Source organism: Marmota monax, unplaced genomic scaffold (assembly GCF_021218885.2).
Source record: "Marmota monax isolate L192 unplaced genomic scaffold, Marmota_monax_Labrador192_F-V1.1 WCK01_AAM20220418_F8-fsc00118, whole genome shotgun sequence".
NCBI lineage: Eukaryota > Metazoa > Chordata > Mammalia > Rodentia > Sciuridae > Marmota > Marmota monax.
Window position 1 is genome coordinate 3641168 of NW_026695231.1, and position 27827 is coordinate 3668994.

A 27827-nucleotide genomic window follows, 5' to 3' on the forward strand; every position below is an offset into this window, starting at 1 on the left:
ACAGTCAGGAGAGAAACAACAGGGGTGGGGGGAATCTGGACCAGGGAGCAGGAAAACACTCCTACAATACTTCTTCCATGTCTCCTACAAGAATCCAGATGCATGCTGGGGACTTGACTGAAACCTTCTCATCTCATCAGCAGTATCTGTGGGGCTAGGTGCAGTAGGTAGTACAGGAATTGTAGCACAAAAGGACAAGGGCAGTGGAGGGACAGGTTGCAGCCAGACAGTTTGCTTCTTCCATTGAGTCAGGATCCCTAGCTACATGCACTTTAATTGTGGGTTCATAGACCCATTCTAAGAAACCTCAAGACACAGAAAAAAGTTCTTCAATTTGTGTACTTCAATAATTGAGTCATAAACCATATAAGGTGGAACATTTACCTAGAACTTGGTAAAGACATGAAGGTCTAGGCACAAACTATGTGGTGTCTCATTCTGAAAATTAGCTGACAATAACTGATCATTTCTGAATGTAGAGGGCTGGATTCACAAGAATGGGTACAAAGGTCCTAGCATACAAATGAGAAAACAAGGGGGAAATGAATCTCAGCTTGATGGAAAGGCTAATATCTGGGCCTCTGTCTGGTTCATTTAGACTTAAATTTCACTAGATGCAGAAATAGGAAAGGATAGTCCACCTGAAGATGCATGTCAAGAAACTCAAGCATGGAGTCAATGAACCAAGAAGGAAGTGCTGTGGCATCCTGGGAACTCACATTATAAGTACCTATACTAAGAACCATGCCTGCTCACAAGACAAATGGACTTCTTTTCCACAGTGCTGTGACTTAACATCTTTTGGCTCATGTAACACTTTTGGATCTGATGAAAGTATTGAACCTTCTTGCTTCAGAAATATAAAGAAGAAAAACACAGAAAGAAAGGAAAATACACAGATTCTTGCATACAGTTTAAGATTTACACAGATACTCGGGGACTGTATATTAGAACTCCTCAATAATAATTACTCTTCATTTTCCTGTCTCCTATTAATATTGTCATTTCACTTTAGCTGTTCTTGACCTCAGTGTGAGTATTTTTAGGATTCAGTGACTCAGAGAATTACTTCATGCCATTCTCAAGATCTTGGCATTCACATAAGAAAGCATTACAATATTTCTTATGGAAGAATATGGCAAACATGCCACATCTTATGAGATTGGATTGAGTTTTAAAAGGCAAGTGCCAAAGGGAAAGTTCCCTTCCAGAACACACAGCGCACAAGGCACTCACTCAGGCCATTTGGGGCTGGCTTGATTCCTAAGTTATTATAACAAAATGAGACTTGAACTACTGCCTAATTTTCTTGTATGCTCCCTAATATTATTAAGGATTGCAATTTCATGAATTTAAAAAATGTCCTTGAATTCAATTTTACAGTTTATAATTCTGACACTGTTCACAACTTTTTTTAGTGTGTATTCTGTTATCCCAGTAAGTTTTTATCCCAGTAACATTTTTTTTTTACACAATATATGTCTGACAAAATATTTCCATGGGTACTAATAATCCATACTCTCTCTCTAAATATACAGCATGAGAAAATAATAAAATTAAGGTAAAATATGTACATGATTTAGAGATAAACAATATAGAGGTTTTAAATTCATCAAAACTATCACTTTTATTAACATTCATATTCATTTCCTATATGTAGCTCTGCCTACACATCAAATTTAATAAAAATATTTTTATCCACTATAAAACTAATAACAGCAGATTTGGAAACAAAATATTTAAATTGGAGAATGTTTTTTAAACAAAAAAATTAACATTTTTAAAGATGTCTTAAAATTAAAGATTTCATAAAATTTAAAGATTTCATAAAATTTTAAACTTTATTTTTACACATGGAAAAGTACAAATGTACATAACCATAAAAAAAAGACCTCTTGTTTGCTCCTTTCCTTTCTCTGCTCTCATTTCTAAGACTTTAGTACATATTATAGTGTGTAGCAATACTTCACTTTCTTTCTACTGTTGAATAAATTTAATAGTATTCCACTGTGTCTTTATATTTCATTTTATTATTTATGTATTTCATTGGTTCACAGACAGTTATATTATTTCTATATTTTGACTACTACTAATAATTTGGATTTTACATTTATGAATAAGATTTGTGAAGATGTTTGTTTTTCACTTGGATATACACAGAGGACTGAAACTTCTTGGTCACTGCATAAGTGTGTTTAATACTTTGAGGAATATTAGACTTTTAAACTATGTCTAAAATTGGTTAACCATACTTGTGTGTGGCTATATCTCATTTTCCTACTTTATAATGTTTATGTATGTTTTTATCTCTTCTCTAATACAATGAAATTGATTACTATAGCTATATATTAAGCTTTTAGTTTATTAATTTATTTTTTAAATACATGACAATAGTGGAATGCATTACACTCCTTATATTAAGCTTTTAAATAAGACTTTTAAATAAAGCTTTTAAATTAGAAATTTCCCATTTTTACTTCCCATCTTGTGAAAACTTTTTTAGCCATTTTAAAATTGCCACGTAAACTTTGATATGATTTGTCTAGACTGAGAAAGAAAAATCTCACTGGGACAATGACTAGAATTTCCTGTAATATCCTATACGTTAATTTGGAAGGAAGTGACCATTTTTTCTATGCTGTCTTCCAATCCATTAATATAAAACAGCTCTCTCTTTAGATCTTTGGTTGCTTTCTTTTATCAGATTTTTGTGGATTGCAGCATTTAAATACATATCCTTAGCATACACATACATATCTTAAGCAATATGGAGTATTTGATTTCTGTGTCCAAATGCTCAAAACTAGAATTTAGAAATAGAATTTTTAGATGTGGATCTCATATTATGAAACTTCATGGAACTCATTTATTAGTTCTAAAGGTTTTTTTTTTATTACTTGTGATTTTCTACATAGATGATCATGTCAATTCAAATAACAACAATTCTATTATTTTTCCTTTCTAATCAGTGTGCCTTTTATATCCTTTTCTTGATTTACTGTGATGGCTAAACCACTATGTACTATAGTGAATACTAGTACTGAGAGTGGATATCCTTGTCTCATTTTTGATTTTACAAGAAAGCACTTAGTCTTTAATTTGAAAGTAGGATGTCATATGTAGGTAATTTTTTTATGGTAATTTTTTTCCAAATGAAGGATGTTCTCTGTTACTTTTGTTTGTTTAGTGTGATTGGGTATTGAAATTTACCAAAAAATATTTCTGTCCCTATTATCATAATGTGGTTTTTCTGTCTTTAGCCTGTTAACAAGGTAAATTATATTGGTTGATTTTCAAATACTGAACCAGTATTACAATCCTAGAATAAAACCACACTGGTATTTGTTCATAATTATTATTTTCATGTTGCTGACTTCTATTTGCCAAAATTTTGTTAAGAATTTTGGTATCTATATTCATAAAATAAATATATGAATAAATATATTCATAAAATATAGGTGTTGGTCTATAATTTTCTTTTATGGGCCACGTTTGCCTGGTTTTGATAAACTTTGATAAAGTACATTAGGAAGTGTTCCTTCCTCTCCTTTTTCTGTAAGAGATGAAGAACTGGCATTAATCAATCTAATGGTTTAGTAGCATTCTTCAGTAATCTGGGTGTGGATATTTCCGTTTTGGAAGTTGTTAAATTACAAGTTCAATTACCTTATTAGTTGTAGGGCTATTCTAAGTTATTTTTGGTATTAGTGAGCTGTGGCAAATTTTGCTTTTGAAACAGAACCTTCAATTCATCTAAGTTATACATGTATAGAGTTATTAGTAACATTATCTTTTTAATATCTGCAAGATCTTTAGTCATATTCCTGTTTCAATTCTGCTATTAGTAATCTATATTTTCTCCTTTTTTGTCAGTCTTGGTAGAGGTTGGTCAATTTTGTTGATTTTTCCAAAGAGCCAGAGTTTATCATTGATTCTTTTGTTTTAAACTTTATTGAATTCTGCTCCACTGTTTTACTATTTCCTTTATTCTTCTTACTTTTAGTTTATTTTGTTCTTTTTTTAAAATGGACGTCTAGATTATTGAGATATTTTCTTGTTTCTAAAGTAAGCTCATAATGGTACAAAATTTCTTATCACATAATTTTTAATATGTTGCATTATAATTTTTGTTCAGTTCAATATTTCCTTTTACATTCCTATTGATGCATTTTCTATGACCTGTGGTAAAATGTTTGTTTTGTTTTCAAGCAATTGAAGATTCTTTTTACCCTTATGTTGTTTATTTCTATTTTGATTTATTTTTTGTAGTCAACATATATTCCCTCCTTTATGGTTTTGGTTTTTTAAAAATATTTGCTGAGGTTTTATTGATAATCCAGGATATTGTCTATATTGGTATATAAACATTATATGTACATATTCTGCTGTTCATTGTCCATTGTTACATAATTCTTAATGGTTAAAGGTATTATTTAGTTCTATTACTTTTGCTGATTTTTTGTTGAATTGTCCTATCAAATTGTTGAAAGGAGGATGTTGAAACTTCCACTGTGGGTTTTTCTGTTTGTTCTCACTTTTATCAGTTTTTTTCTTCATAAATTTGGCAACTCTGCTGTTTGGTACATATGCATTGATGGTTTATATGTCTTCTTGCTTAAGTGACTCTTTTATCATTAGGTAATGTTGGTCTCTAGAAATTTTTGAAATCTACATTATTTAATATTAATATAGCACTCTTAACTTGCTTTATGCTAACTTTGGTAAAGTAGAACATTTTTCATTCTTTCTACAACTTTTACTTTTTCTTACTGCCAATGAGTTACTTGAACATATTTCAGAATTCCATTTTTATTAATTGCAATATTTTGAGAACATATTTTTGGATGGCTTGTTTAGTAGTTGTTCTAGGCAATATATTGTATGTACATGATGTATCAAACATTTCTGTTTTAAAATCATTTCCAGTTAAGAGTGGAAAAATGTTCCATTTATATTATTTTGCCCTCTGTTTTAAATATAGTTATCTGAAACATTACTTTTGATATGTTGGGAACTACATGACAAAGCAATACAATTTTTGTTTCAACCAACAAATAGAAAAAATAGAGGGAAAAGTCATTTATCAATATTTTAACTGTCTCTGAAGTTCATTATTTCCTGACATTTAAACTTTCCTCTTTTTATGCTTTCTTTTTGTTCAGAGAAAATCTTTAGCCAATAGATATGCTGGAGACAAATCTTAATTACCCTTCATCTGAGAATATCTGCATTTCCTCATTTTTGAAGCATATTTTGAAGCATATTTCCTCATTTTTGAAGAATATCTGCATTTCTTCATTTTTGAAGCATATTTTCACTAATATAGAGCTCCAGGTTGATTATTCTCTTCATTTCAGCATTTGAAAAATGCTGTCCACCTTCTCCTGATCTCTACAGTTTCTGATGAGAAATTATCAGCTGTCTTTGAAATTGATTTTACTCCAATAGGTGATATACTACTACTCTCCAGCTGCTTTTACTTTTTCTTTTGTTTTCAGAAACTTGACTTAAATGTGTTTAGAGTAGATTACTTTGGGTTTATATTGTTAAGATTTCATTAATTTTCTTGAGATTCTAGGTTGAAAATACTTTGTTAAATTTTAGAATTTTCAGACATCCTGTCTTCAACTTGTTTCAACACACTCATCTTCCTTACTCTTTTTTTCTAAGACTCTCATGACCTGAAAGTTATATCCCACAGGTCCCTAATGCGGAATTCATCTCTTTTTTCCACTCCATTTTACTTGTGCTGTTTAGATTGGGTAATTTCTATTGTGTTACCTTCAAGATCACTAATCCTTTTTTTTGTGTCTTCCATTCTGCCCATTGTTCTTAGTCTACTTATTCATTGATCCCATCCATTGAGTTTTTTTTTTTTAATTCCAGTCATTGAATTTTTTTAATTCTAAAATTTCAACCTGGTTCTTATTTATATCTTCTATTTCTTTGCTGAGACTATTTTTTTTCTAGTGTGTTCCTGTTATAGTTTAAATCTAGAATGTCCCACAAAAGCTCATCTATAGAGTATTTGGTCCCTAATCAGCAACATCCAGAGGTGAGGCTTTTAAAAAGGAAATGATTGGATCATGAGGGCTCTAGCCTCATCCATGGGTTAATGAATTTGATCGACAACTCCAAGTTATGGAATCAGCTCAGATGCCCTTTGAAAGATGAATGGATAAAGAAAATGTGTTATATATTCACAATGGAGTTTTACTCAGTCACAAAACTAAAATTATGGTATTTTCTGGTAAATGAATAGCACTAGAGAACATCATGCTAACTGAAATAAGCCAGGCTCAGAAACTCAGCAGTTGAATACCTTCTCCCATATGCAGCAGCTAGACCAAAATAAGGGGGGTGGGAAGGAGAATTAAACCAATGAAAATTAAAAAGAGATCAGCAGAGCAGACCAAATGGATAGGCGGGGAGGAAGCATGGATGGGAAAAGGAAGAAACAGAGGGATTGGACTGAACAAAGTGCTATGTGCACATATGAATATACTATAGTGGATTTCATCTTTCTGTATATCTATAAAGTACCACTTTTTAAAATTCTATATAAAGAGAAGGAAGACCAGTAGAGTAGCAGAACGAGAGCAAAGGAAGGGAAAGGGGAGGAAAGGAAGAAGTACTGGGAACAGAAGTGCAGAAAATCATATTTCATGCATGTGTGATTATGTCAGAATGGACCCACATGTTATGTATAACTGTACTTCACTAGTAAAAAAAAATAAAAATGAAAAAAAAATAATTTGAATAGGGTGGATACAGTGACACATGACTATAATCCTAACTACTCAGGGGCCTCTGAGGCAGGAGGATTTTCAGTTCTGAGATCAAGCTGGACAATTTAATGACTCCATCTCAAAATTATATATATATATATGACTAGGGGTATAGTTCAGTTGACTAGCACCCTTGGATTTAATCCTCAGTACTGTCAAAAGACAAAAATAAAATATCATAATTGGAATGAATTATTGGAAAGTAGAATCTTCTTGGAGAAAGGAGGTCACAGGGGGCATGCCTGGGAAGGGTTTATCTTATCTCTGTCCCCTTCTCTACTCCCTTATTTCTTTTTTTTTTTTTTAATCTATTAATGTTCAGTTTAATGATTTCAGGGAATTATGATACATAATGTTCTGGATTAGTTCTGTTTATGGTCTGGAATGTGGAGATCCATAGACCAAAAGTTTCTTTATATTGTTGGTTCTGTCTTTAGACTCTTAGTTCTGTATTATAATTTAATTATTTTTCTTTTCGTTTTTTTTTTTTTTTTGCAGTACTAGGGATTGAACCTGGGCCTCACACGTCAGGCAAGTGCTCTGCCACTCAACTATATCCCCAGGTTTTTTTTTTTATTTTTTTATTTTTTATTTTTTTTTATTGGTTGTTCAAAACATTATAAAGCTCTTGACATATCATATTTCATACATTAGATTCAAGTGGGTTATGAACTCCCAATTTTACCCCAAATACAGCTTGCAGAATCACTTCGGTTACACATCCACATTTTTACATAATGCCCTATTAGTAACTGTTGTATTCTGCTACCTTTCCTATCCTCTACCATCCCCCCTCCCTCCCCTCCCATCTTCTCTCTCTACCCCATCCACTGTAATTCATATCTCTCCTTGTTTATTTTCCCATTCCCCTCACAACCTCTTATATGTAATTTTGTATAACAATGAGGGTCTCCCTCCATTACCATGCAATTTCCCTTTTCTCTCCATTTCCATCCCACCTCATGTATCTGTTTAATGTTAATCTTTTCTTCCTGCTCTTCCTCCCTGCTCTGTTATTAGTTGCTCTCATTATATCAAAGAAGACATTTGGTATTTGTTTTTTAGGGATTGGCTAGCTTCACTAAGCATAATCTGCTCTAGTGCCATCCATTTCCCTGCAAATTCTATGATTTTGTCATTTTTTAGTGCTGCGTAATACTCCATGGTGTATAAATGCCACATTTTTTTTATCCATTCATCTATTGAAGGGCATCTGGGTTGGTTCCACAGTCTAACAATTGTGAATTGTGCTGCTATGAACATCGATGTAGCAGTATCCCTGTAGTACGCTCTTTTAAGGTCTTCAGGGAAAAGTCCAAGAAGGGCAATAGCTGGGTCAAATGGTGGTTCCATTCCCAGCTTTCCCAGGAATCTCCATACTGCTTTCCAGATTGGCCGCACCAGTTTGCAGTCCCACCAGCAATGTACAAGAGTACCCTTTTCCCCACATCCTCTCCAGCACTTGTTGTTGTTTGACTTCATAATGGCTACCAATCTTACTGGAGTGAGATGGTATCTTAGGGTGGTTTTGATTTGCATTTCTCTGACTGCTAGAGATGGTGAGCATTTTTTCATGTACTTGTTAATTGATTGTATGTCCTCCTCTGAGAAGTGTCTGTTCAGGTCTTTGGCCCATTTGTTGATTGGGTTATTTGTTTTCTTATTGTTTAATTTTTTGAGTTCTTTGTATACTCTGGATATTAGGGCTCTATCTGAAGTGTGAGGAGTAAAAATTTGTTCCCATGATGTAGGCTCCCTATTTACCTCTTTTATTGTTTCTCTTGCTGAGAGAAAACTTTTCAGTTTAAGTAAGTCCCATTTGTTGATTTTTGTTATCAACTTTTGTGCTATGGGTGTCCTATTAAGGAATTTGGAGCCCGACCCTACAATATGTAGATCGGAGCCAACTTTTTCTTCTATCAGACGCAGAGTCTCTGATTTGATATCTAGCTCCTTGATCCACTTTGAGTTAACTTTTGTGCATGGCGAGAGGAGGGGATTCAGTTTCATTTTGTTGCATATGGATTTCCAGTTTTCCCAGCACCATTTGTTGAAGATGCTATCCTCCCTCCATTGCATGCCTTTAGCTCCTTTATCAAATATAAGATAGTTGTAGCTTTGTGGATTAGTCTCTGTGTCCTCTATTCTGTACCATTGGTCCACCCGCCTGTTTTGGTACCAGTACCATGCTGTTTTTGTTACTATTGCTCTGTAATATAGTTTTAAGTCTGGTATCGCTATACCGCCTGATTCGCACTTCCTGCTTAGAATTGCTTTTGCTATTCTGGGTCTTTTATTTTTCCATATGAATTTCATGATTGCTTTATCCATTTCTACAAGAAATGCCGTTGGGATTTTGATTGGCATTGCATTAAACCTATAGAGAACTTTTGGTAATATCGCCATTTTGATGATGTTAGTTCTGCCTATCCATGAACAGGGTATATTTTTCCATCTTCTAAGATCTTCTTCTACTTCTCTTTTTAGGGTTTTGTAGTTTTCATTATATAAATCTTTCACCTCTTTTGTTAGGTTGATTCCCAAGTATTTTATTTTTTTTGAGGATATTGTGAATGGAGTGTTTTTCCTCATTTCCATTTCAGAAGTTTTGTCGCTGATATACAGAAATGCCTTTGATTTATGCGTGTTGATTTTATATCCTGCCACTTTGCTGAATTCATTTATTAGTTCTAGTAGTTTTTTTGTAGACCCTTTTGGGTCTTCTAGGTATAGAATCATGTCATCTGCAAATAGTGATAATTTAAGTTCTTCTTTTCCTATTTTTATGCCTTTAATTTCTTTAGTCTGTCTAATTGCTCTGGCCAGTGTTTCGAGAACTATATTGAATAGAAGTGGTGATAGAGGGCATCCCTGTCTTGTTCCAGATTTTAGGGGGAATGCCTTCAATTTTTCTCCATTGAGAATGATGCTAGCCTGAGGCTTAGCATAGATAGCTTTTACAATGTTGAGGTAAGTTCCTGTTATCCCTAGTTTTTCTAATGTTTTGAACATAAAGGGATGCTGTACTTTGTCGAATGCTTTTTCTGCGTCTATTGAGATGATCATATGGTTCTTATTTTTAAGTCTATTGATGTGGTGAATAACATTTATTGATTTCCGTATATTGAACCATCCTTGCATCCCAGGGATGAATCCTACTTGATCATGGTGTACAATTTTTTTGATATGTTTTTGTATCCGATTCGCCAGAATTTTATTGAGGATTTTTGCATCTAGGTTCATCAGAGATATTGGTCTGTAGTTTTCTTTCTTTGAGGTGTCTTTGTCTGGTTTCGGAATCAGGGTGATGTTGGCCTCATAGAATGAATTTGGCAGAGCTCCTTCTTTTTCTATTTCCTGAAATAACTTGAAAAGTATTGGTATTAATTCTTCCTTAAAGGTTTTGTAAAACTCCGCTGTATACCCATCCGGTCCTGGGCTTTTCTTGGTTGGAAGTCTTTTGATTTCTTCTTCTATTTCATCTATTGTTATTGGTCTGTTTAAGTTGTGAGTATCCTCCTGACTCAGTCTGGGCAAATCATATGACTTAAGGAATTTATCGATGTCTTCACTATCTTCTATTTTATTGGAATATAGGTTTTCAAAATAATTTCTAATTGTCTTCTGTATTTCTGTAGTGTCTGTTGTGATATTGCCTTTTTCATCCCGTATGTTAGTGATTTGAGTTCTCTCTCTTCTTCTCTTCGTTAGCATGGCTAAGGGTCTGTCGATCTTATTTATTTTTTCAAAGAACCAACTTTTAGTTTTGTTAATTTTTTCAATAGTTTCTTTTGTTTCAATTTCGTTGATTTCTGCTCTGATTTTAATTATTTCTTGCCTTCTGCTACATTTGCTGTTGTTTTGCTCTTCCTTTTCTAGGGCTTTGAGATGAAGTGTGAGCTCATTTATTTGTTGGTTTTTCCTTTTTTTGAGGAATGACCTCCAAGCGATGAATTTCCCTCTTAAAACTGCTTTCATTGTGTCCCATAGATTCCGATATGTTGTGTCTGTGTTTTCATTTATCTCTAAGAATTTTTTGATTTCTTCCTTTATGTCTTCTGTAACCCATTGATCATTCAGTAACATATTGTTCATTTTCCATGTGATGTAGGATTTTTCCTTCCGTCTTTTATCATTGATTTCCAGTTTCATTCCATTATGATCAGATAAAATGCATGGTATTATCTCCACCCCGGTATATTTACTGAGGGTTGCCCTATGGCATAATATATGGTCTATTTTTGAGGAGGATCCATGTGCTGCTGAGAAAAAAGTATATCCACTTGATGATGGTTGATATATTCTATATATGTCAGTTAAGTCTAGGTTGTTGATTGTGATATTGAGTTCTATAGTTTCTTTATTCAGCTTTTGTTTGGAGGATCTGTCCAATTGTGAGAGAGGTGTGTTGAAGTCACCCATAATTATTGTGTTGTGGTCTATTTGATTCTTGAACTTGAGGAGAATTTGTTTTATGAACGTCGCAGCACCATTATTTGGTGCATAAATATTGATAATTGTTATGTCTTGTTGGTGAATGGTTCCTTTTAACAGTATATAATGTCCTTCCTTATCCCTTTTGATTAACTTAGTCTTGAAGTCAATTTTATTCGATATGAGGATGGCCACCCCTGCTTGCTTACGAGGACCGTGTGCATGGTATATTTTTTCCCAACCTTTCACCTTCAGCCTGTGTATGTCTTTTCCAATCAGATGTGTCTCCTGGAGGCAGCATATTGTTGGATTTGTTTTTTTAATCCATGTTACCAGCCTATGTCGCTTTATTGGGGAGTTTAAGCCATTAATGTTTAGAGTTACTATTGATATATGGTTTGTACTTCCAGCCATGTTTGATTATTTATCTTCTTCTTTTTTTTTTTTTTTTAATTTAGTTTGTTTCTCCATGGTTAGCTTTCCCCCCGCCCTCTGTCTTTATAGAGGCATTTCCCACTGATGGTTTTGGTTATTGTTTTTCATTTCTTCCTCGTGTAGTGTTTTGCTCAAGATGCTTTGCAATGCTGGTTTTCTGGCTGCAAATTCTTTTAGCTTTTGTTTATCATGAAAGATTTTTATTTCGTTATCGTACCTGAAGCTTAATTTTGCTGGATACAGAATTCTTGGTTGGCATCCATTGTCTTTCAGTGTTTGAAATACGTTGTTCCAGGATCTTCTCGCTTTCAGCGTCTGTGATGAAAAATCCGTTGTTAACCTTATTGGTTTACCCCTGAATGTAATCTGCCTCCTTTCTCTTGTAGCTTTTAGTATTTTCTCTTTGTTCTGTATATTGGATATCTTCATAACAATGTGTCTTGGCATTGGTCTACTGTGATTTTGTGTGCTCGGTGTCCTGTATGCATCTACAATTTGTATATCCGTTTCCTTTTTTATTTCTGGAAAGTTTTCTGTAATTATTTCTTTCAGCAGGTCACTCATTCCCTTGGTCTGAATCTCTGTACCTTCTTCTATCCCGATGACTCGTAGGTTTGGTTTCTTTATGTTATCCCATATCTCTTGGATGTTTTTCTCGTGGTTTTTAACCAGCCTTTCTGAGTTGGCTAGGCTCTTTTCAAGATGATATATTTTGTCTTCATTATCTGATGTTCTGGCTTCTACTTGCTCCACTCTGTTAGTGATACTCTCAATTGAGTTTTTAATTTGGTTTATCGTTTCCTTCATTTCTAGAATTATTGTTTGGTTTTTTTTTATAATCTCAATCTCCTGATAAAGATGCTTAACTTCTTCTTTTATCTGTCTATGTAATTCATTTTCAAAGTGTTCTTTCACTGTTTGGATTTCCTGTCTCGTATCTTCTTTAAGGTTCCATTCCATCTGTCTAAGGTATTCCTTGAGTTCTTTATATGACCATTTTTCTGCTGACTCTAGGTCCTCCTGAATATTTAGGCTGTCCTTCATTGTTTGTACTCCTTTTCTTCCTTGCTTTTTTATGCTGCTCATGTTACTTCTTGTTCTGTTTGACTGCTGAGTTACTGTTTACTCTTATAGATTTATTTGATGCTTGAGAGGAAAGATATTAGAAGGGAAGGGAAGAAGTCACTAAAGAGAATGAGAGTAGGCAGGTAGAATTCAAGGAAGGGGGAATAAGAAAATTGAAAAGAAATGAAAAGACAAAAGAAACAACAATAACAAAGATTAGATAATAAAGAAAGAAAGAAAAGACGAAAAAAAAATTTTTAACAAAAATAATAGTGATAATAAAAAAATGAAAATTAAAATTTAAAAAAAAATAATAATAATAAAATAAAAAAAATTAAAAAAATAGAAACATTGAAAAAAAATTGAAAATGAAAGAAAAAGAAGAAAAAAAAAGAAAAAGAAAAGAAAAAAAAATGATGATAATAATAATAATAATAAATGCAGTCCTAGAGTTCTATTAACTTCTCTTCCAGTAGGTGGAGCTGTGCCCACTGGGCCAAGCTTCTCCTCTCAATAGGTGGGAACCATTCACTGTGCAGCAGCTCTTTCTCCTAGACTGGGCGGGTCTCCAATCCTGAGTGTCTAGGGCCTTGTCTTGTGTTTCCTCAAGCCAGGCCGTGCTCACCTGTGGCGCTCAACACAATACTGGCTACACGCCAGGTCTGCTGCTCCTGGGAGCCCTGTTTTCATGAACACCTGGGCTCACTCTCCCTGTTTGCCTCCCTCAGACCCTAAGTTTGTAGAGCTTGGGGCTGAGATCCCCCAGTGAATTTGCTTGCCCTCCTGTAGCCACGCCCCTGGTAGCTGGTGCAAGAGACCTCAGTTGTCAGCACTGGTGGGAGCGGTAGCCGGGAGTTCCGCGCCGCGAGTCCTGTGTCACTCCTGATTCCCTCGGTCTGGTTATTGCGTTCACAGGAGAGCTGGGAGTGGCCCTTAAGTTTTCCCTGCTGTGTGGAGAGAGATGACTAGGGGATTACACACCTGTCGCGCTGGTTTCAATGCAGTTATCTCCTCTGCCCGTGACGCCATTTCTCTGCCATGGTGATATCCCATGCAAATGGTGACCCTTTGTTCCCTTTGCCGGGTGACCAATGCAACGGGTGGGTCCTGACTGTCTCTCCCAATCCCCATTTCAGTCCTGTGGCCACTGCCTATGAAGGCTCGGTTGGCTTTTACCTCTGTAAGTTCCTAAGGGCCGGCCAATTATTTCAGTGGGATCGTTAGTGCTGAGTCACACGAAGCAGGCGAACCGGAGCTTAATTGCCTCCGATTCGGGCTCTGTGTGTGTGTTCTGAGGGGCCCAGCCTGTACACCCCAGATCCACGTCAGCTCAGCATTGCCTAGTGATCCTGAGCAAACAGCATTTAGACAGTTTACGGCTCCCTATGCCCGCGCAGTTGAAGATGTCAGAGACTCGATCTCTCTGCGCCTGCCACCATGTTACATCTCCTCAGTGATATTCATGTTGCCCTTACAGCTTCCTGGTATAAGCAAGTTCTTGGGATTATACAAACTGCTGCTTCTGTTTCCAGTCCAGATTTCTAGAAATGAAACCCTGCCGCCGTCTCCTCCGTCTCTGGGCCGCGCTGAGGAGCGCCGTGCTTGTCTGCGACCGTAGCAGAGCCGCCCTGGCCTCCGCAGCTCTTCAGCCTGGTGCCCGGCCCCAGGGGCCCAAGCGGCTGCCGCCGCGGCTCTCCATCCCCCTCCTCCGGGGCACGGGTCCCCTGGCAGGGGGGTGCAGAACGACCCCAGAGCAGGCTCTGCCAGAAGGTGCAGCGGCGAACAGGCCACCGAGACGCTCGAGGCTGCAGTCCAGCCTTCGGAGGACAGGGCTCCGCACGCAGCCCAGCTCCAACCTCTAGGTGCGGCTGCCGGACAGTTTATACAGAGCCATGGAGACAGCAAGCAGAAAGCAAATGGCGGCTCCCGCGGAGTGGATTTTCGGCACAGAAACCACAGCCCCGCCAACAATCCCAATCCACAAACTCTCCCTGTATAAAAAATATTCAAAAAAAAAAAAAAAAAAAAAGGCGGGGCGCACTGAGCTTTCTTTGCCTTGGGTACTTACAATCCACTGCTGATTACACATTCAGCTTCTCCGCCCAGAGCTAAGCTAAACAGGAAGCAGATGGGAGCAAAGCGCCCGCGGCTCTGACTACTCCCTTATTTCTTACCTAGCTATCATAAACTGAGCAGCATTCTTCTGCCATGCCCTTCCACCATGATGGTCTTTCTCACCTCCGGCTCAGAGCCATGAAACCAGCTAATCATGCCCCCAAACCTCAAAAATCATAAGCCAAAATAACTCTTTTCTCCTTTGTCTATGTTTGGTACTTTGGTCACAGTTCTGATGGATTCTTTAAAATCCTACAATTCTAACTATTCTAACTTTTTTTTATCATGTTAGTGCTAATTTTGTTTATTCTTTTTTTCTCTTCTTAGTTCTTCATAAATTATTATTTTCTTCTTTTTACTGAAACCTGTACATTTTGATGTCAAAAGCTCTGGATCTTTGGAAAAATCTTCTGTTTTGGTTAGGCCTTTCAGCGAATAAAAAGGGAATTCTGTCTTGTATTGTTAGTTAAGATGGAAGCCAAGTTTTCCCACTGATACTTAGTGAAAGTGAGTCTTCCTGTACCACTGGACAGGGTTAGAAGTTCTTGCTCTTCACTAGATCTCTTAGGTTACCTATATAACTGATAGGGAAAGGACTTTCTCTATGTCAAGGAACCCTCAAGGTTTGTTTGGATAAACAAATAACATCAAGGTCCAGAGAGGATCCATATTTTAAAAAGTCATTGCTTTGGCTTACCCTTCTACAATTCCACTCAAAAATTAGACCCATCATACAAGAGGTAAGGGAAAGGATCTAAAACTAGAAATGTGCTGGAACAGTCTGAACTGGCTTGTAATAGCACATTAGAGAATGTCTCTTTCAAATTCCATATTCAATGATATCTCATTAGTAGGCTGAAATTGACCAGAGTGGAATTTTTTTTGCCTGGAATAATCCATTCCTAAATATTTGTGAAGAACTACCCCAAACTGTCTACCACTTCATTGAAATGAACATGAAATATAAATTTGGGTTCAGAAAAAATTTACTTTTATTTCTTGTAAATACTTATACTTCCATCTGACTTGTGAGATTGACAGAAAAATCTGCCATACTTGAATTCACATGGGTTTTGACAGTTAGTTAGGTTTTTAGTGCATAATCTTTCATTACTCTATACCAAGCTTACATAAACTTACATCTTCAGTGAGAAAAAAAACTGTCCTCTAAGTGACAATTGTACATGATGCTAAGATTATTTAATGACCATTCTGAACAACAATCTATGAGATAATGGGGTCAATATGCTGATAGAGGTATCCTGTGCATGAATCTGTCACAGAGACAAGCAAGGGCAGCAGAGAAAAAAAAATATTTTGAGGAGAGTGAGGGAGAACTCTGTAAATGGACAAGCAAGTTTCGGAAACTCTAAGAATCACAGAGTCAGTAAGGCAACCTGGAGAAATGAACAAAGCAAGTTATACTTTTAAACTTGGCTCTCTGGGAGGAGGAAGATTACCTCAGAACAGTCATGTCGACATCTCATACATGCTGGGTAAATGTAAGCAGAAAAGCGCCAGTGGTCCCGATAATAGCAGCAAGTCAACCTTCCTACATATAGGAGAATCCCAGTCCTCACAAGCTTTAAATTCAGTTTGGAAACTGGCTGGTGTAAGAGTGATTGCTCTGTTCCAAAGAAGGAATTCACTCTGTGTACCCTCAATCCCCAGAATATAAGCTGCTACAACAGTCACAGCTGGAGCCCATTTTGATTTATTTAGCCCTGGCAGTGGGTCCCTTCATACTGTCAGAAGTCTGGGCATGGTACACACCTTACTAAGTGGAAAACAACCCCTCATCATCCTACAGCTTCAGGATCAGTGGCTGCTATAGTTGTATGCTCAACTTCTACTCAAACTTACTTAATAAAACTAGCCCACAGCATTGAGAATGTAGCTATAGTGCAAAGACTTAGTTTCACTCATTCCTGCTGATCAGGAGCTAGGAAATATCCCATCTATGTTCCACACAGTTCCAGGAACACATCAACCAGAAGCCCCATCCCCTGGCTTTATCTGCATTCACTGAGTGGAAACTAGGAAAGGTACACTTTCCAGTTTATACCCTTGGGACTCCAATTGCTGGTGTGAAAAAATAGCATTACCCATGTTTGTTCTTGGGGACCAGGGGAAAATTCCATTTATGTCCTATAACTCCAGACCCATGGCTACCAATGACACAAACCTTGTAACTACCTGCACTTTATTAAATGACCTAGGGACATTACCAATCATAATACACAGCTCTGAACCACCGATAACAAATCCATAATCCTGGTACCACCCATACTCAAACCACAAGACTTAGTGATGTTCTGCTTCATAGCCCACAGACTTGAGATTTCAGATGCTGGTACCCAAAGTGCTGACATTACTTGTGCTTGTCCCTTGGGATATGTGGAAGGTACCATCTGGGCATCAGAGCTCTATGAAAGGAGATAATAATACTATAAGCTCCAGCAGCAATTTTAGTCACCCCTGCATTACCTAAGGATGGTCCCCTTAGTTTTCTACAAACTCAAATCTAAAGTTACTGGTATCATAGATATGAGCATCACCTGTTGTTGCCCCCCACCCTACGGTCTGGGGAAGGTCCCATCCCTTCCTAGTACCACAGGCCTAGACATCTTCCACATTCATCCTGATGTACTAGGGAAGGTCTCTTTCATATTATATATCATAGGTACCACGGTTGCTTGTATCATAGCACTTGGTTTCACCTGTGATTGACAAAAGGGACCTCGGAACATACAACCAAGACTGTGGCAGATGCCTGCCTCCCCAAGCACCAATGTGAGAATACTCAACTCTGAGGACACATACCTTTAGAAGCTATATGTACCACAAAGTCACATAACTACCTTCATAAACTGTTGTGGTCTAGAGGCACTGAGAGACCTTGTTAACATCAAAGATGAATAAACCACACAAAAACTATATTTCTGAGCTTTCAAGCTTCACTCTAACCAAAAGCAAAGTGCCTACCCAACTGACATCCTATCTTTAAAAAAAAATCCTATAAAAGCTACTCCATAAAATTAGAAGGGCAAACATTATATCAAATGCACAGGCATCCACTCAAGGACATGAGAAGAAATATGAAACATGACATTATCAAAGGAAAACAGTGATTCTCCAAAACTGAATCCTTATTTTAAGGAAATCTATAAATGCCTGAAAAAAAATTCAAAATAACAATCTTAAGAAAAGTCTGTGAGATGAATAATAATACATGTGACAATACAAAAATATAAGGAGAAAATTTTAGTATATATGTGAGAAATTCACTAAAGGGATTGAAGTCACCAAAAAAAGAACCAATCATTAATACTGGAGTTAAACATCAATCAGTGAAATTAAAGATACACAGTAGGCTACAAGCAGTCAGAAGAATCTTTGAACTTGAAGACACATCTTTTGAACTAATACAGTCAGATAAAAAGAAAAAAAATATTAAAAAGAATGAAGAGGGGCGGGGGTTGTGGCTCAGTGACAGAGCACTTGCCTTGCACTGGTGAGGCACTGGGGTTTGATCCTCAGCATCACATAAAAATAAATAAATAAATAAAAGTTAAATTATTTAAAGAGGAGGAGGAGGAGGAGGAGGAGGAGAGAGAGAGAGAGAGAGAGAGAGAGAGAGAGAGAGAGGGAGAGGGAGAGGAGGAGGAGGAGGAGGAGGAGAGAAAGAGAGAGAGAGAGAGAGAGAGAGAGGGAGAGGAGGAGGAGGAGGAGGAGCAGGAGGGAGAGGAGGAGGAGGGGGAGGGAGAGGAGGAGGGAGAGGAGGAGGAGGAGGACACAAACTTTATGGGACACTGTTAAGTGAACAATTATTTGCACTATAGTAATTCCAGAAGGTGAAGAAAAGGGGAAAGGCACCGAAAGCCTATTTCATGAAACAACAGCTGAAATTTCCCCAAACTTCAAAAAGATGTGGACATACAGATACAAGAAACCCAAAGGACTCTAACTAGATTTCACCGAAAAAGACCTTCACCAATGCATATTATAGCAAAAATGTCACTTGGACATGAAAAAGAGAGAATGCTTAAAAAGAGAGAATACAGAATAAAGTCATATAAAAAGGAATGCTCCTTAAGACTTACAGCAGATTTCTTAGCATCAAGCTTAGAGTGCAGAAGAAAATGGAATGGTATATCCAAAGTACTGAAAGAGGGGGGCACTGCCAACCAAGAACCAAGAAATATTATACATGATAATATTACTCTGCCAAAAAAAAAAGATGAAATAAAGTATTTCCCACATGCGCAGAGATTGAAGGACTTTATCTCTGCAAGACCAGCCTTATAAGAAATGTGTAATGGAGTTCTACACTAGAAACAAAACAATGAAAACAATCACCATGATGGCACAAATATTCAAAATTTACTAGTAGAATGTATACATGAAATAGAGAAAAGAACCAAACCCAAGTATGATAGAAGACTACCAAATTTAAAAAATGATACAATAATAAGAGGGAAAGAAACCAAATATATGCAAAACAAGCAGAAAACAAGTAACAAATGACAGAAGAAAATTTAAACATACTAATAACTACCTTGAATGTAAAATGAATTAAATTCACCAATAAAAAGACAGATTCAATTTTGCAAAATAGAAATTTGCAAAGTAGATGTTTCCTTCACATGAATGTGAGTGAAATGAAACAATTTTTGAGGTCGAGAAAGGAAAAAGAGGTCTAAGAATCAAAAACGAAGAGAAGGAAATGATAAAAAGCACAGAGAAGCAGAAAAGCAACTCAGAGATAAATATGAAGCAGTCTATAATTTCAACCTCAGTTCCCCAGAGGGAGGGGGAACTTGATTCACAAGCCCAAGGCAAGCCTACAGAGTACAGGTGAACCCCAAGGATGAACTAAGAACTAGCAATCTTAACACAGAAGAAACCCACAATTCCTTCAAGACTTAAATCCAGAGCATGGAATTGGGCTGAAAGTGAATACTTCTGGATTGCAGACTAGATTTGGAGAAGAAATCCAATGAATCACTCTCCATTTCTCAGAGTGCTCTAATGAAAACCATGTTGGAAGAGGGGATGGCAATTATTTGGGACTGAGCTATATAGATCAGAATACTCAGAACAATTACAATTTAGGGTCCCTAGGAATACACAACAGCAGAGACTGGATAGAAGATGGCAAAGATAGTCATGGAGAAGGGAAGTCCCACTGAGAAGTTTAAGTAGTAGGTAACTTGGGCTACAGAGGAAATGGTTGTCAGAGGCACCACCATCTGTCCCAAGGAGTGTGGACTCATCACATGTGTTTACAAGGGGGGCAGGACTGAAACCACTAAGATGTGGGTTGGTAGGTTGCTTGGTTCCTGGGGTTACCCCCTCCAGCACAGAATTCATGGGTTTGTTTGCTTCTCTCATTCCCTAACATCTTTGGGGATACAGATTACCTTGGACGTTTTCTATGCCCTAAACTGCACAGACTGGTGGAGGGGGTTGGGAATGAGTAGACACCTGCCTGGCCCATGTCATGAACTAGTTGGGCTAGACATAACTCAGATATTTACTCTCTCTTTCTTTCTTTCCCTGGCCCCCTCCCAGTCTGTAGAGTGAATGCAGCCCTGGTGCAGACAAAATACCATTAACCCAGGGAAATGTGGAAAAGACTTCTGCCTACAAAGAACAAGTTTTTAGGAAGGAGCAGAGATAACTTCCAAAAAGGACCCAGTGGCAAGTTAATACCCAGGATATTACCTGGCAGATTCCAATATTATGCATCCCCAAAAGAAACTTCTCCAACCCTAGTATATCAGGAAAAAACATTTTTGGACTTGTTTTTCTTTCTTTCCTTTTCTATTTTTATATATGTTTTTATTCTTTAATTGAACTTTTGTCTCTTACATTCTTCTCACTTTCCCTTCCCTTTCTCATTTTCTTTCCTCTTTTTAAGTCTTACTTCTTCTTTCTCTTCCTCCCCTGTTCCACCTTTTAAAAATTATTTTGTTATTATTAATTATACCTTTATCAATATTTTGATTTAATCATTTTTTTCTATATTATTTCCCCCTTTATTTTATTATTGCTGGTAGTTTAGTTTTGGGTTTTAAGTGGTTTTTAGTATACTTATACATTTGGTTTTCTTTACCATAGTTTGTATTTTCCTCTGTTTGGTACTAGGGATCCAGTTCTCAAAGAACAGCTACTCATTAAGAACACCCTAACATAAAAGTGAAAAATATATCCATCCCAACAGATGCACAAACCTCAACATATAAACACACACAAAAATGAAAAAAAAATAAGATAAAATGTCTCTTCCGCAGGTAAATAACTGGAACTGACTCCAAAATATCAAAGTAAAGGAAATTGCTGACATAATTCAAAATATTGCTGAAATTATCAATTATTCCAAAGAATATACAAATAAATAGCTGGATAAATTAAGAAAAACAATGAAGGATATGAAGGAGGCGTTCAATAAAATCATGGAGAATCTGAAAAAAAGTGAAGTGGATATCTTGGAAATAAAAAGCTCAGAAAAGCAAAAAGCTCAATTGAAAACTTCACAAATAAATATATAAAGAAGACTAAAGACTATCAGGGCTTGAAGACAAGGTGGATGAACTAGCATTTATTTCCGACAGTAATAGAAAATAACAAGAAACTACAAATAGAATGTGTAAACACTCTGGATCAACATTAAAAGACCAAACTGATAACTTTTAGGTTTAGAGGAAGAAGTAGAGGTACAGACTAAAGGCACAGAAGACCCATTCTTTGAAATAATAGCAGGAAATTGCCCAAGGCATGGGAAATATATGGACAGCAAGATAAAGAAGAAATTTAGAATCACAAAAAGACATGATTAGAATAGAACCTTCCCATGACATATTATAATTAACTGTCAAATGTACAGAAACAAATAAAGAATATCAAAAGTGCAAAAGATAAGTGTCAAGAATTGTCACCTATAAGGGCAAATCCCTCAGAATAATAGCAGATTTCTTAGTAGAAACTCTAATGATGTATTTCAACCTCTGGGGCGGGGGGGTGGGGGGGACGCAATCCTTGATTACTATATCCACCAAAATAATCCTTCAGGATTGAAGAAGATGAAACCAAGACCTTCCGAGGTAAGAATAAACTATAGGTATTCATTATCCACTAATCCAGCATTGCAGAAGATACTTAAAAAAAATCATAGACAAGAAGAGGAAAGAAGACAAACATAATCATGAAAGCATAGAAAATAATAAACCTTATTAGAAGAGAGGAGAGGGGAATGACAATGAGCAAAGAATCACACATGGTTAGTTTAGTAAACCAATAAACCTCTGAGATGAATAAGGAAGAAAAATTAACATGGATCATTCAAAACAACCAGAAGAAAAGTAACAAAATTTCAGGAACTAGTACAATGCTTTCCATAATAATGCTGACTTATAAATGGTCTTAATTCTATAGTTAAAAGACACAGACTAGCTGGCTGAATTAAAAATAAATTAAAACAAAACAAAACAAAACAAAAACAATTGTTTTCTGCGTGCAAGAAACTTACCTCACTGGCAAACACATACACAAGCTGAAGTTAAAGGAGTAACAATAATATTCAAATCAAATGGAATCTAAATGCAAACAGGAATAGCTATACTTCTATTTAACAACATAGACTTCAAGTCAAAATTGATCAAAAAAGACAAGATTCACTACATATTAAGGGTAGTGAATTCTTCCAGAAAAAATGATTATCAACATATATGCACTGAATGTTAGAGCACCTAATTTTGTAAAATAAAAACTACGGGACATAAAAGGAGAGAGGTAGGGCCTAGGATAATAATGTTGAGTGACTTTAAGACTTCATTCTCATCAATATATAGATCTTCCAGGCCAAAAAAAAAATCAACAAAGAAACATCAGAGTTAAATTACATTATAGATTAAATGGACTTTAAAGACATCTACAGAATATTACTTTCAACAGCTGCAGAATATATATTCTTTTTATCACCAAAACTTTCCCCCAAACATTTCATATTTTAGGCCACAAAGCAAGTTTTATCAAATACAAAAAAGGAAATAATTTGTTTCAACTCATGAAATCATAACTGAATGAGACTAGAAATTAACAGAGAAACTATAAAAATTATACAAACAGATGAAAATTGAATACTATACTTTTGATTGGACAGTTGAGTCACTGAAGAAATCAGGGGAAATTTAAAAATTCCTAGAATCAAATGAAAAAGAAAATGCAACATACCCATTCCTCTGGATATACTGAAAGCAGTTCTAAGAGGGAATTTACAGGTATAAGTTCCTATATTAAATAAACAGCCAGGCATGGTGGCACATGTCTGTAACCACAGTGACTCAGGAGGCTGAGGCAGGGAAATCACAAGTCTGAGGCCAACCTCAGCAACTTAGAAATCCCCTGTTTCAAAATAAAAACAAATAAATAAAAAGGGCTGAAGCTATAGCTCAGTGGTAGAGTGCCCCTGGATTCAAGTCTCAGTATTACAAAATAAATAAATTTAAAAAAAAACAAAACAGAGATCATAAATAAGTGATCTAATGATGCATCTCACAGTCTTAAAAAAGAATCAAACCAAACCCAAAATTAGTTAAGGGAAAAGAATAATAAAGATCAGAGAAGAAATAAATGAATACAGTCTAAAATTATAATACAAAGAATAAGTGAAATTGAGTTCTTTGAAATAATTAACAAAAATGAAAAGCCATTGGACAAAGAGCCTAAAAGAAAGACAGAAAATACCCAAATAAATAATAGTACAGACAAAAATGAAGATATTTGTATAGATACCAGTAAGATATTTTTGAAAAATTATATGCAAATAAATTAGAAAATCTCAAAGAAATGGAAAAATTTATAGACACATATGACCTTCCAAAATCAAACCAACAGAATATAAAAAGCCCAAATATATTAATAACAAGCAATGAGGTTGAAGTAGTAATAAAGAATCTCCCACCAAAGAAAATCTCAGGACTAGTTGGATTCACAAGTAAATTTTGTCAGACTTTTGAGAAGCTAATATCAATACTCCTCAAAATACTGCATAAAATCAAAAAAGGAAGTAACTCTCTCAAATGTATCCCATAAAGCCATCATTACCTTGCTATCCCAAACTGATAAGAACAAAAACAAAAATGTACAGCAATATCCTGATGAACACAGATATAAATTCTTAATAAAATATATGCAAATAAAATTCAACAATATATGCAAAAGATCATACACCATGATCAAGTTGATTTCATTACAGGAATGCAAGAATGATTCAAGATATTTAAACCAATATATTTAATACAGAACATAAAAAAAAATCAAAGATAAAAAAAATCATAATATCGTCTCAATAGACACAGAAAAAAAGCCTGTGAGAAAATTCAACATATGTGCATAATAAAAACCATGTATAGAAGGATCAGATTTCAACATACTAAAGGCTATATACAACAAACCCATAGCAAATATTATACTGAATGGGGAAAAACTGAAAGCATTTCCTATAAAATCAGTAACAAAACATAGCTATCTCCCATCACTGCTCTTATTCAATATACAACTTGAAATTTTTGCCACAGCAATAAGGCAAGAGAAAGAAATTAAAGGTATACAAGTAAGAAGAAAGTCAACTTATCCATATTTGCAAATGATGCTTCTACATTTAGGGACCCTAAGAACCACACTAAAAGACCTTAGATTTGAAAAAACAAACATTGCACAGTAACAGAAAACAAAATCAACATACACCAATCAAAAATTGGTAACTTTCCTATACAACAATAATGAACCCACTAAGAAAGAAATCCAGAAAATAATCCCATTCACAATAGCTTCAAAAACATAAAATACCTAGGAAAAAACTTAACCTAGAAGGTAATAAACATCTTCAATAAAACTTATAAAATAACAAAGAAAGAAATTAAATAAGATACTAAGTGATGGAAAGACCTTCCATCTTCATGGGTAGGCAAAATTAATATTGTTAAAAATGGCCATACTACCAAAAGCAATCTATAAATTCAATGCAATTCTTATCAGAATACCAATGATTTTGTATACAGAATTTTATAAATCCTTAAATTCATGTGAAATCACATAAAAACGAGAGTAGCAAAAGCAATCCTGAGCAAAAAACAAAAACAAATGAATAAAGAAAATGTGGTTTATATACACAATGGAATATATTTGGCTGTAAAGACAGGATTACATTACCCTGTCATTTGCAGCAACGTAGATAAAACTGGAGGCTATTAACTGAAATAAGCCAGACATATGAACAAATAATGTCACACATTCTCACATTTGTGGAAATTAATAAATTTACCTTAGAGAAGAATGGAATAGAATAGTGGTCACTAGAAACAGGTAAGACACAAAGAAAGATAGAAAGTAACTCAGGAAGGGGCACCAAAATACAGTTACAGTGGAATAATTAGGTCCTCCCCTCACTTTCTTTCTTTCTTTTTTCTTTTTCTTTTTTTTAACAGCACAGTAGGGTAATGACTAATTTAAAACAATCTGTATTTCAACGTGACGTAGAAGAGTATGAAATTCCCATTACATAAAAATCATTGATAGAAACACTTTTTACCCTAGTTTTATTGTTACACATTATATACATGTATCAGGTTACCATAATGTACCCCATTGGATGTACAAATATTATGTTTCAATGAATTTTTTTTAAAATCCAAGACATCAGGGCTCAGGCAGACTCTCTCTTCACTCCTCCAGTATTTTTTCAATAAATATTTATTAGGTGCTATTATTTGAAACAATTCTGTTTATGTTAGAGTAAGTAAACAAATTAACAAAGACTATAATAAAAATAACATGGAGAGATGTGAAAAACAGTGACTTGACAATGACTTATTGTGTAATTATTTGGTAAATAGAGATTTTTTAAAAATTTATCAAAATTTGAATTGTGGCTTCAATGACAAGCAAGACAATTGTTCTGAAAGTTCATGGTAGATACATAAAGATAAGGTATATGAAGATGCAGTCAGAATTTACTAATCCATAAATAAATGATTGTACTATGACTCTTTCTGAGCAAATAGCCCTTTGATAGCATGAAATAAAAATAGTTGAAACTGTCATTGTTTATTCTTTTACTCTTCATCTTTTTAATGAAGCATATGATATCCTCTTATTAACATACTATAGTTACTCTTAGGGCTTTAAAATATATATTTTGTCCTAGTTTATATTTTTCTTTTATAGTAGAAAAACAGTTTTGCATGCATGCTCAAAGTTATATAACAAACGTGTTTTTGTCTTGAGCTTATTGTTTACAAAAAGTACTTGTAACTAGATTGCAGTTTATGCTCCTCGCCACTGTATTCTAAATTATTTATAACAGAATATGTAATTATTAAAAATTAATATAATGGAATTGCTTCTTCAAAACATATTTTTGTTTAACTATTTTCAGAATTTTCACTAAGAACAGATAAAAACTTTAGCTAAAGACCCCCCCTTTAAATATGGAGCTGCTGCTTTGGCTTGAGATAGGATATATGGACCCAAGTTAGTTTGAATCTACATTTAAGTAGGTATATATCAATATTTGTAATATAGGTAATAAGAGTATTTAAAAACCATAAAAATCCATTGAACTTTCATGTTAAGAGAAAAATTGGAATAAGAAAATTAGAAGTAGGGTTATTATGACTTCCATTTGGATATTCACATAAGTGACTTTGCTGTACTATCTTCCATGGAACTTTGGGGAAATTTCTTATTTATTAATCATTTATCAGTATTAATTTATCAATAATTTCAGACATATTCTTGGTTTACTTTCCAGTTTACTTGGAACTCTCATCCTCCAATTTTGTGACATTTGCAAAATTAAAACTAAAATGAACCTTTTTAGTAGTGCCATATTTCATGTCTATGATAAACATTGCACAAGATCCCTCCTTAAGTGAGAAAGGAGCTCTATAAAATGCAAACACAAACAGAGGACTTCTTGGAAAATATGGTCTTCCATTGCACAGGGGCCATATCTCTCAAAAGTACTTTCTGGAAAAGAAAGCCATTTTTTATCTTCAATATGGAAAAAAAAAAACTCACCAGATCACAAAGGAGGCTCCTGTTTCTAGTTCCAGCTTTATCACAGTCACAGGATTTGCAAACATCAATGGCTGAAGGATCTGCACCCACTTGTCGGAAAAAGTAATCCTTGCACAGTTCACAGTTCCTCCCTGCGTCAGAGAAAGGTTATGCATTGTGACTTCCAATTCATTAAAATCAGCTGCATAATTCAAAATTAAAGACTGTATTCCTTTGAGAGAATTCTATAATTTTCGGGACGTCCATTTTAATGCACCTTTCATCTCTACCTGCCAATTTAGTGATCCAGAGCATATGAAACAATGAACCTGTTACAAACTGTGCTTTCCTTCATTAAACTCCCATCTGTTATATAATACCTCACTTCTAAAAAGCTATGCTTTGTAAGGATCCATACATTTTAAAAGAATTTCTTTCAAAACTTAAAACTTTTCTTCTATGACCAGGCTCTTCATCTCTACCAAATAAGAGAAATTTCTACTTGTAGTAGATGATACTTATATAGTTAGAAGAAGGAAGGTAGCATTAGATATATTTTACCAAAACTCAATCTTGTAAAATTGGAGACTTCTCTTAATGTAATTGATTATTCTATAGTTAACATGATTAAAAGTAAATGCTTCAGTTAGTGGTCATTATTTTTCATTCAAATATCCAAATAGAAATTTAATATATTTGGATATACCAAGTAATATTCCTATTAAATGTTAGAATAGTTTTGCCATTTTTTATATATGGAAAAAGCCCTACAGTACAAAGAATGTGAGTAGCATATAAGGTAGCAGAAATAAACTCATAGCTATTGATTTTCTCTTTAAACATTATGCACTTTGCTCAAATATTGCTTAAAATGTCCCAATTTTAGACTACAGAAATAAATGAAAATTCACATTTATGGATCCTGGT

At 35.1% G+C, this 27827-nt stretch overlaps 1 protein-coding gene across 1 annotated transcript in view; it reads right to left on the reverse strand.

The window, feature by feature from the left end:
- The window catches only part of Ush2a (usherin), a 763436-nt gene that overhangs the window by 611871 nt on the left and 123738 nt on the right, over positions 1–27827 (reverse strand). The window contains exon 10 of the mRNA XM_046438452.2: positions 26922–27052. Coding sequence (XP_046294408.1) covers positions 26922–27052 — 131 coding nt within the window. The remainder of the gene's footprint in view (positions 1–26921; positions 27053–27827) is intronic.